At 37.8% G+C, this 11,592-nt stretch overlaps 1 protein-coding gene across 1 annotated transcript; it reads right to left on the reverse strand.

Annotated features, from left to right (window-relative positions):
* Positions 1-1,654: 1,654 nt before the first annotated feature.
* LOC141551333 (prorelaxin H2-like) lies at positions 1,655-10,656 on the reverse strand. The gene is made up of 2 exons (XM_074282852.1): positions 10,120-10,656; positions 1,655-2,234 (listed from the first exon to the last, which is right to left on the reverse strand). The coding sequence occupies exons 1-2, from the start codon at positions 10,340-10,342 to the stop codon at positions 1,954-1,956; spliced, it is 504 nt and encodes a 167-aa protein (XP_074138953.1). The 5' UTR covers positions 10,343-10,656; the 3' UTR covers positions 1,655-1,953.
* Positions 10,657-11,592: the final 936 nt, after the last annotated feature.

The following is an 11,592-nucleotide window of genomic DNA, read 5'->3' on the forward strand; positions in this document are numbered from 1 at the left end:
TGACTCGCTAAGATTCTAAATTGCACAAGTGCTTTTGGAGAATGATAATATCATATAATGTCTGCAATATACTAGGTACCTAATAAATGTTTGTTGATTAATTGATATCTAAGAAGGAGAACTGAGAAGGATATGGAGCTGACTTTTTCAGATGATTAACAAAACTGAACTAAACTATAAATGTCAGACTTAAAAATTTTCCTCCTCTTGTATGAAGGGTTGGTTCTGCTTGGCCTCAGAGAACAAAACTAGGAATGGATGTAAATTGTAAAAATACCAAATTCAACTAGATTTAAGGGAAAATTTCTTAAAAGCTACACAAAAATGAAATAAGTTGCTGCCTTTGAAGACTGTGGATTGCTTGTGACTAGACATTCTTAAGCAAAAATTGTGTGATTACATGAATACTTGCAGATGATTGTGGGGAGAATTCTTGCCCAGGTATAAGCTGGGCTAGCTGATCCCTGAAATTACCTCTGGGTATACAATTCTATGAAAATTGTCTTATTCTATAGGATAATTAGAAATTAACACAGTGTGATAGAGACAGTATATAGAGATATAGTCTTAAAGTCAGGAAGTCTGGGAGAGTGAGGGTCTTGTTACATACACAGACATGTTTTTTAACCCTTCTGTATGTGAGCAGGTGCTTAAGAATGTAAGTTGCAGAGAAGGTACCAATCAGAGTAGAGGGAGTAACTCTTAGTGACTACCCTCCACACAAAGGAAATCATAGGGCCTGTAAAAAAAATTAATTCCATCCAATTAATGTTTTCCTGAAAATTTGGTTATAAATCATACTTTTATAAATCAAATAATCTTTCAGTATGAGAAGTAGCTTTCTATTTAAACCAATTTTGCACTATTGGTTTGAAAAGCAAGGAATCATTTCCTAGTTATATAATAATTATCATCTTTCTGTTATTGTTGTTGGGTTGGGTTTTCTTATAAAGAGAAACAACTGTATAATTCATAGAATCTTAGACTTGGAAGGTATCTTAATGGCCAGTTGCCTTGGTTTTCTTTTCCCTTTGTAATATAGGTGACAGACAAATGGTTATTCAGTTTTTATCTGTAGACCTCTGACACAAGGAATCACATATCCCAAAGCTTCCCAGTCTACATTTGGACAGCTCTCGGAAGTTCTCTCCTACACCAAATAGAAATTTGCTTTTTTGAAACTACCATCCTTTACTTCTAGGTCTATCCTGCAAATATCTCAAGATTGTTTTAATTTGCATTTTCCTAATTGATAATGATTTAGAGCATTTTTTCATATGACTATAATTTTTTAAATTTCTTCATTGGAAAACTTCCTATTAATATCCTTTGACCATTTATCAATTGGAGAATGATTCATATTCTTATAGCTTGACAAAGTTCTTAATATATTTGAGACACGAGAACTTTATCTGAGAAACTAAATTCATATTTGGGGCTATCTAGTGTTTAAACTGAATCATCTCTATAACCCATCAGATGGACTCCCTGGAAATATTTTATTACAGCAGTCAAAAACACTGAATTGACTGAAAAAAATCTCAAGTTCACTTTTTCTATCTAGACATGACCTAAGAGGATTATGACATTAAAAACTATTATCAGTACATGGCATGAGATTAGGTTTTATGTAGAATGAGTTTACAAACTTTGGTTGAAGTGATGAATACTTTATTTACTACATTAAAATGTTAGCAATAAAATGAAAAGGCAATTCATGTAACTCTGGTATTAGTAGAAGAGAGAGGACAATTAATTTATTTTAAGAGATTAACAACAACAACAACAAAAAGCTTCACTCACAAACTATATTCTTGCAGATCATAGGGAGAAAAAAAAAGCGAAATAAAGTGATTTTTCATGTTAATCCAATATATTGTGCCTCCCTAGAGAATCAGTGTACTTGGCATTGAGAATACATATCTAAAGTAGAGACATTCAATTGTCTTCCTCTCAGCAAAACCTAGCAATTTCCTTTTTGGTACAAGATGCATGACAACAATTATATGCTATTCCAGTGATTTCATCTCTCTTCTTCCGAGAATGTGTCCCCCATATCAAGTCATATTGTTTCAGAGGAGTGGTGGTTTTGATTTCATTTTTGCTTTTCTCAGTAGCTTCCTTGAATTCATCAAAACCTATCAGGAATTTCTCCATATTGGGGATTAAGTCTTCAGTGCGATCCTGTCGATTCAACTGAGGAATCAGCCCCTCTTTCCGATCATGCATGAACTCTGTATCCAAATGAGAAGAATAAAGAAGGAGAAAGATTCTTTTAGGTTAGAAGGGGAAATGTCATGCAGCAGGAAATACTTTTATACCAATCTAAATCAGTCAAAGGGCAGTTGGTACAGTGGATAGAATGTTGGACTTGGAACCAGAAAGATTTATTGTTATGAATTTAAACCTGGCCTCAGACTCTTACTATTTATGTGATCCTAAGCAAGTCACATAATCTTATTTGCCTCATATGAACTGGAGAAGTAAATAGCAAACCTACCAAGAAAACTCCAAATGACAGTCAGACACTAGTAAAAACATCAACAACAACAACAGCAAATCAATCAAAGTTTTAAAAACTCATGTGGAATGGATTAGGGGGCAAGGGAAAGGAAGCATATTTATTAGCCAGAATACGAAACAGTAAAAAAAATGAGTAACATTTTGTTTCATTTTAAATTAGGCACCTTAGAGTACTGCAAATAATTGTACTCTTGGTACAATTAATTTCCTTTTCATCTCTTCCTACCTCTCCCTTAATTCTCCAGTGCCTTCTTGCTACATGTCATTTGATCATTTAAGCGAATGACTTTTATAATTTCGGAACAGCCTATACAAAATTTATCTTTTTTTTTTTTAGGAGAAATAACACAAGGTGCATACTAGGAATTTGTAAATAATTCCATTATCCATGTTGATGGAGGATATTGATTGTGAAGATAATGTGAAATATTGGTCCCCAAATTTTAATATTTTTGGGATGAGTTATAAATTTTGATATTCAATTCAGTCATTTGGCAAACATTTGTTGGACATCTCCTATTGTCTAAGCCAACAGGTCTTTCTCTGTTAGATATATACTTAATGTCTCAAGAATTTTTTCATGACCCTTGTAGTCCAAAATATCTAACAATCTGCTTATTAAGTAGTCAGAATGAGAATTTAAAATATCCAAGTGTGTCTGTGAGGGTACCATGGATGACAGTTTAGTCTCTGTTTTAGGCATTATATTACATTCTGTGAGGTTTAATTGAGAGGTGTGATTGGTTTGAAAAGTCCCCATTACTTTGAGAATAGTAAATATTTTGTGGACCTAGAAGGCTGTTTGCTTCACAGAGGAGAGACTGAAGCACCCATCCCACACAGCATGGTGGCTGGTCTAGTTTCTAAGGAATTTTATGGCTGGATTCCTGGGCTGTCCTTTATGACCATTTTCTTTTTCTCCAACCAAAATCCAAAGGGGTTACTGGTCAAACATAGAAGAGTGAGGGATTCTAGGGTTAAAAGAAAAATGCCCCACATCTTAAACCTTCAAAGCATCTGATTCCACGTGGGTTGCATAATTGAATGTGAATGGGGGTCATGATATTATGACTTATTATAAGTGTTTAGTATACTTACTTTACATATTTATATTCCCAGCATTGAGAAAAAGTTTCTTTGGCAAAAAAGAGTCATAAGTAGAAAAAGTTTTTAAAAGCCCTTTCTTAAATCATCCTTGATAAATGTGAATCTATCCTGATTTTTATTTACCCTCTTAAAAAAAAAAGATTCCACAGCTTTTTTCATTAATCCATTCCAATGCTCAACTTATATTGTCATAAAATTCTTCCTTAAATCTAACATAAATCTGTCGTGCTGCAGCTTTAGTTCATTATTTCTGTTTCCCATCTAACAAAGATGAAACATAACCATCTTTTACTCTTTTGATGCTAGATTTGAACTCAGGAAGATGACTCTTCCTGACTCCAGGCTCAGTATTCCTTTGTGTCACTCAAATGCCCATTTGCAACTCTACATTCTCTTTAAAAAATATTTTCTCCACCCAGCAAATTAATAATATTAATGCATATAAACTACCCAAGAAAAACGGTTTTAAACACTTTAAAAGTTATGCTAATTACAAACATTTTTATCTAGTCATTAAAGTTAGCCCCTTAAGGCCCTTTTCTAGGCAACACTTTATTAAAGTAGTTTATTCTTTAATTTTATTTGTAATGCTTTATAATTAAGACATTTTACTAATTCAAATTGGGCTTTTAGTTTGAATTAAAGTCAATCTATTGAATCTATTCTTGTTTCAAGTTTAAAATCTATTGTACCAGCTAATTATTTTCTCTTTCATTTTTAATTGACCTAGATAGTTTCTAAGGACTCTTCTATCTATGAGTCTATGGACTTAAACATTGGGAAGATTAGAATCCCAATGAGACACAAGTTGAACATATGGCATGTATTCAGTCCCTTAAACAAGGGAGAAACCTGGCCCTAACAGGAAAAAAGTGGAAATTGTGAAATTCTATCAGGGGCCATCCATGCCCTTGCAAAAGGACCTGCTTATGGTCTTGCAAAAGGCTGTGGAGACCTACTCAAGCTTTGAGTACCATCTGCTGGCTTCAGCTGATATTGCATCTTCAGTAACTTAAAAACTTTGAACTGATTGCAGGACAGGCGAGACACTGACCCAGGACCATCCAGCATGGGGTGCCCTCATCAGAGAAGGTGCTGTGCTCTATGATTGAATTAGATGCTCAAAGTTAGAGAAATCACCCCACATGTTCATATGGACTATTTGTGTCCGACCTGTGGCAGAGCATCCCAAGCTCATATTGGTCTGATCAGCTACAGTCGGACACACTGTAACTCTACTTAATATAGTGATGTCATTTTGAGGAGAAGGAAGGACAGCAACCAACCAACCAGCCTCTGCCTCTTAAAAGAAACCAATGTAGAGTGGATAAACTGCACATACACTTTATCTCCCCCCCCCATTCCCTGTACACTTATATATCTATATAATCATAACATGCTCATTTGTTCCTTCAATATTCAATTTCTCTGTTTTAAAGTCACTTGTCCCTCCTATTAGAATATATGCCTCTTATGGGCTGGGATTACAATTCTTAGTATTCTTAGCCGTTAGCACAGTGCCTAGAGTAAGCACTTAATAAATACTGACATATTGATTAATTGATTAAAATAGGCCAAACTTTGGAATGCCTACATTCTATTAATATCATAAGCACCATTGATAAATTGATCCAAGGCAATCCCAAAAAATTTTGGATAGAAAAAAGAACTATGGAGACTGAATGCTAATCAGCACATACCATTAAAAAAGAAATATTAATTGAGTATCTACTGTGCTCAAAAGATTATGTTAGGGATAGGAGGAAGTATAAAACTTATCCTTGCCTTCCACTATTTCACAATCCAACTCAGGAGAAAGGGAAGATACAGTGAGCAAAGAAATAGCAATATAAATAGCACAGGCTAACTCAAATAATAAGTATAAAAGAAAGTTAAGAGGAAAGAAGAATCATTTAAGGTTGAGGCTGGGAGGGCTTCACAAAGGAGGTAAAATATAAATTCAATAATACAGCTAGGAATTTTTTGTATCCCCTGTGTGTAGTTAGCAGCAAAGAAGGATGCCCCTCAAATGTCTACTGCAATAGCTTTATAAGAATTCAACTTTTATTACTCATGCCTTGAGATCTTTGCCTTTAGTTGGAGGGATCTTTCCTATCCTTCCTTGCCTGTACAGGAAAGACGTTTAGGTATATTGGGTATCTAATTCCAGCTTTGTTTTGTTTGTTTGTTTGTTATATTTTTATTGCTAAATTTTTAGCTTAGGGCATAAGCCTTATTTGCAAGTACTTTGGATATGAATAGTTTTGTGTAATTATCTGAGTACAATCTAACCTAATATAGATCCTACCCTCCATACACTTCCAGGAAATTTGCCATAAATTTCTAACCTACTTCTCCCAGGCTAGTTGCTGGCCCTCACTCATATTTCAGCATACTTTCTCTCTTAATTTTTATTAAAACTTAATAACCACTTCACCAAATTAAAAAATGAAGAATCAAATCCTGACTTAAAACTTCAAATTATATCTTCTTCAGTTTAAAAAAAATGAACTTCAGTGAAATAATTTTTCTTTCTCTGTTACTTTTCTTTCCATGTACTTAGAAGTTTTTGTGATTCCCTTTTTGAGGGGCAGGTAGAAGTTCACGTTTTTAAAATAATGGCATGGTAGATGTTGGATCAAGCCCCAGAATGTTTCTGGAAGAGATCTAAAATCTCTCAAAAGAATTTGATCTAAATACCCAGAGAAGGGAAACTAAGTAGATAAAGATCAAAGAAACTCTGATGTGTGGGTTATGACATACAGTTAGTATTATAAATAAATAAACAATAGGCTCATAAACAAATTTCCAACCACCATTCTCTTTCCCTTTCAAGCCATCTTTCATAGACCTACACACCAAATATTACTTATGCAAAATATCACTCCTCTGGTAAAAAAAAAAAAAAAAAAAAAAATCCTTTAGTTCCTACTTGATAATTTTCAAACATCTGGAGCCCTGAGAGAGAGGGCAGTGCCTTACACCACTGATATCTGTGCTATCTATACTTCTATGGGCATTGGACTGCCTAGATTGCCCCCAATGACTTCCTAATTTATATCGCTGCCTGCAATTTGTTTCCTTCTAATCTGTCCTACAATTTTTATAATAATCTTTCTTCTAAAACTTTTATTTTTATCATCGTAATTTCCCTTCTCCAGAATTTATGACATGACTTATTATTTCAACCATAATTCTACAGTGCAACATTTAAGAGTGTTCACTCATATCTCTCACTCTCCAGCTAAGCAAATCTCTGCACATTTGCTTACCTATCTCCTCTGTAACTTTACTTATACCATTGCCTCAGCTTGAAAAGCTCCCTCACCTTTTCAGTTAATTCATGCATTTCACCCCCTTTCAAAATAGCAAGTTATCTCCAATTCTTCCTCCTTACCCAACATGTCTGACCAATTACTAAATCTTGTCAATTCTAGCTCCATTAACATATTACATACCTTTCCTTCTCAGCATCCACACAGTGACCACTTTAGTTCAGGTATTCATTCCCTCTTACCTAAACTAGGGATTCTTAAACTCATTTCCACTCGCAATACTTTTTTCCCAAAGAATTTTTTATGTGACCCTGGTAACATAGTTATGCAGGTCAAACATTTATTGATAATAAATAAAAATTTCATGACTCCCCCCTCCCACATTCAATTATATGATTCCATATGGTCACATCTACAATTTAAAAAGCTTGACTTAGATGATAGCCACAGCCTACCTCAGGCCTCTCCCCAATCCAATATCTTCCATAAAGACACCAAAATGAATTTCTGACAGTCCAGGTCTGACTTTATCACTAACCCCCTCACTCCATAGACTCTACTGGCTCCCAGTGTACTTATAGAATCAAATAGAAACTCTTTAGCATTTAAATCTCCCTACAACTAATCTCTTACTACTATCTCAATCTTCTTAACATATTACTTCCTTCCATACACTCTGTGATTCAGCCCTACCGGTTTACCTGCTGTGAAGCATATGGAGCGCTATCTCCAAAATCCATGTCTTACATGGGCTGCCTGTCCCCCCATTCTTGGAACGTAGTTCTATTTCACTTCTGCTTCTTGGAATCTCAAGTTTCCTTCAAGACTTTGCTTGAGCTTACTATATACATATATCTATCTATATGGATAGATAGATAGATATAGATAGATAAAGCCTTTCCCAACTTTATCCATCTAGCTTTTTTCCACCCCCCTATATGTAAGCTAGTACATATACTTCCAAAATCATTTTGGATTATTTTAAACATATATTAAATATGAGTGTATACACAAGAACTTGTTTCACTTGGGGGTTTTGTGGTTTGTTTTACTCCCAGTAAATGCCCAGGCCTTAAAATCATAAGAGCAGCTAGGTAGCTCTTATGGATAAAGTGCTAGACTTGGACTCAAGATGGCCTGAATTCAAATTCTGCCTCAAACACTGGCTGGAAGGTCACTCAATTTTTTTTAATCTGGAAAATAGGCATACCACCTACTTCTCAGGATTATTATGGGGATCAAGTGAGATAATTTCAAAATTACAAAAATGAGAGAAATTTTTATTTCCCTCTCTATTTCTTCATATACAGATTAGTCCCAGGAAACATCAGCCTCTCAAGAACATTGTTGATACATGAGATTGCCCAAATCCTCTGAGAACTCTTTAGAAGGAAAAAAATCCTTCCCTATTGGAGATTATGGTGACTGAATTTAGGAAGGAAAAAACCAACCAGAGTAGTCTCTGTAGAGACTGATTTCTTTGTCTAGATTGCTGGAGGTGGCTGAGTCTCTGGTCAAACCACATTATCAGAAGAGGAGCTGAGAGCTTTCAGTTTACCTCCTCATTTCTCTCCTCATTAATTGTTCATCAATCATCGTTGATATTCACATATCAGGGGCATCTCGTTTTCTAAAGGCAGACATTTAGTATCTCCATTAGATGTCTTTGGCTACTGAGAAAAACCACTGATCATCAATTTATGATTATCAACTAATATAATTAATAGATAACTGATTATACAGAAATTGTTTCTTTAACTTTTCATTTATCTCAAAAGTTGTGGGTTGTTTTTTTTTGTTTGTTTGTTTTTGTTTTTTTTAGTTGTCTCCTCCCTCTTACTTACACTATGGAAAGGGGGTCATGATAAGACAGGTAAATGGAGGCAGAAGAACTTTTTACAAGCATATCTAAGTTTTTAAGTCTCATCCCCTCTCAACAAGGCTCTTCCCATAAAAAGATCTAGACATTCCTCAAACTCCAGCTCTTCCTGTGTTTAGAAAGGGATAGCAGGGCAGCTACGTGGCGCAGTGGATAGAGCACCAGCCTAGAAGTCAGGAGGACCCGAGTTCAAATTCGATCTCTCTGCGTGACCCTGGGAAAGTCACTTAATCCCAGCCTCAGGGGAAAAAAAGAAAGGGATAGCAAGGATTAAGCACAGGTATAAGGATCTCATTGTAGTGTTTTTTATTGGATTTGTCCTTCCACTTCCCAACTTCTGACATCCCAGGAACGGAAGGGCAGAGAGAGAGGGGCAGAGGGGAATGGGACTGGGAAGAGACAGCAACAGAATTGGAGACTGAAGAAGATACAGAGACCAAAAGAAATGAAGCAAAGGAGAGACAGAGACACATTGAGAAACAGAGAAAGGGAGAGGAGTGAGAGAGAGAGACAGAGGGAGGGGGAATAGACAGAGACAGAGAAAGAAATAAAGAAAAAGAAAAAAGAAAGAAAAATACAACACACATACATATATATTTATTCTATACATGTGTAATTGTTTCCTTTGTAATCCTATGCATCGATGTTTAAAACCATTAGTCTGAAAAGGAGGGCATTGAGTACACCAGATAGATGAAGCTGTCCAAGACAAACAAAAAGGTTAAGCATCCTGGACTAAATGACCCCACAATTCTTTTTAGCTCTATATGTATGACTCTAGTCTAGAGTTTTATTCTAAAATCAAAGACAGATCTTTAGTCAGTTTTGAATGAGTTGGAGAGAAATGCTCATATGAGAGAAGAGGGATAGTCTCTTCAAGCTGTTTCTCATTCTGTCTAATCTTTGCGTGGTGAGTTCAAGGAAACTAGGGAAGGGACTCCTTCCCACTCTGTGAAGTAGAGAGGAGTTAGGGGTGGGGTGTCAATGGTAACACTACTCCGGAGTTCTGCTAACACAGTACAGACCTAGGTGAAGAGAAAGTAAGGATAGCCTAGGGAAGAAGTTATTTCGGCTTTCCCTCGAGTCCTCCAACTCAGGGACCTGGGTTCAAATCCCACTTCTGAACACTTTCTACCTTTCACTTAGACTTCCTGAGCCTCAGTTTCCTCATCTGTAAAATGAGGGAGCTGGACTGAATGGCTTCTAAAGTCAATTCCAGCTCTTCATCTATGATCTCCCTAAAAGGGAAGGGGGGGTAAAAGAGGAGAATAGGGATAACTCTCCCTAAAACCCCTTCCATCTCTAAGCCCTCGCATCCCAGGGCTGGGCACTCACCGCTGCTCTGGGAGTCAAACAGCTGCTTCGGCTCCTCCTCCTGTACCATGGAAACCCTCTTCCAGCGGGACGCTCCGCAGATGAAGATCATCGCCCGGATAAAGTCGCGACCGCACAGATGGAGCGGGGCGTCTTCGTTTTCCTCGGCTCTGAGTTCTCGGGGAAAAAAACTCAGAAGCAGCCAGGCTCCCAACAGGTGGGAAAAGATCAGACGTAGTAGCATCTCTGCGCTGGCCGGTGGCGCGCTTCCAGCTGGGTCCCGCTGCTCCAGCAGTTCACTTCCTCTCGCTCGCTTCTGCGGTCGCCGGAGCTTCTGGAGGGCTGCTCTCTGACCGCTTTCACCGGCCACCTGTCCCTACCTTCTCTCTGCTCTGAGCGGTCTTCTTCCACTTTTATAGCCTTTTCACTCCTACTCAACTCCAGAAGCAACAGCTTCTTCTCTTTCCCCACCCCACTGTCTCTCTTCGTCCCCTCCTCTCCCCTCCCTCCTCCCTTCATCCCACACCCCTAGTCCCCAGCCCTCCCCTCCTCAGCCCAGATTCTTCTAAGTTCCCAGTTCTTGACATTTCTTTCTCTTGGTGTATACTCGTGTCTCAGAAGGACACACCCACACCCACCCACACCCACACCCACACCCACACCCACACACACATCCACACCCACACACCACACACACACACACACACACACACACACACACACACACACACACACACCACACACACACACACACACACACACTCACACACACACACACACACACACACACTCACACACACACACACACACATCCACACACACACACCACACACACACACACCACACCCACACCCACACCCACACCCACACCCACACACTCACACACTCACACACACACATCCACACCCACCCACCCACACACACACACACACACTCACACACGAACTAGAAGACAATCCCCCCCCCCTCATTTTTACAGCGGGGGGAAATGAGGCCTCCAGAGGCAGCCTTCGTATCGAAGTCCCCCGACTCCAGAATATAGCAAAATGATTTGGTTTGGGATGCTCAGTGACTTTTCTTTGCAAGAATGGCAAGGGAAAATGATTCTTATTTTCCTTCCACTACTCATCTTATCTTTTTCTTTCCTTCCTTCCTTCCTTCTTTTTCTTTCTTTCTCTTTCTTCCTTCCTTCCTTCCTTCCTTCTTCCTTCCTTCCTTCCTTCCTTCCTTCTTTTTCTTTCTTTCTCTTCCTTCCTTCCTTCCTTTCTTCCTTCCTTTCTTCTTTCCCTTCCTTCCTTCCTTCTTTTTCTTTCTTTCTCTTTCTTCCTTCCTTCCTTCCTTCCTTCCTTCCTTCCTTCCTTCCTTCCTTCTTCCTTCCTTCCTTCCTTCTTTTTCTTTCTTTCTCTTCCTTCCTTCCTTCCTTCCTTTCTTCCTTTCTTTCTTCTTTCCCTTCCTTCCTTCCTTCTTTTTCTTTCTTTCTCTTCCTTCCTTCTT

This window comes from Sminthopsis crassicaudata, chromosome 1 (genome assembly GCF_048593235.1).
Source record: "Sminthopsis crassicaudata isolate SCR6 chromosome 1, ASM4859323v1, whole genome shotgun sequence".
NCBI lineage: Eukaryota > Metazoa > Chordata > Mammalia > Dasyuromorphia > Dasyuridae > Sminthopsis > Sminthopsis crassicaudata.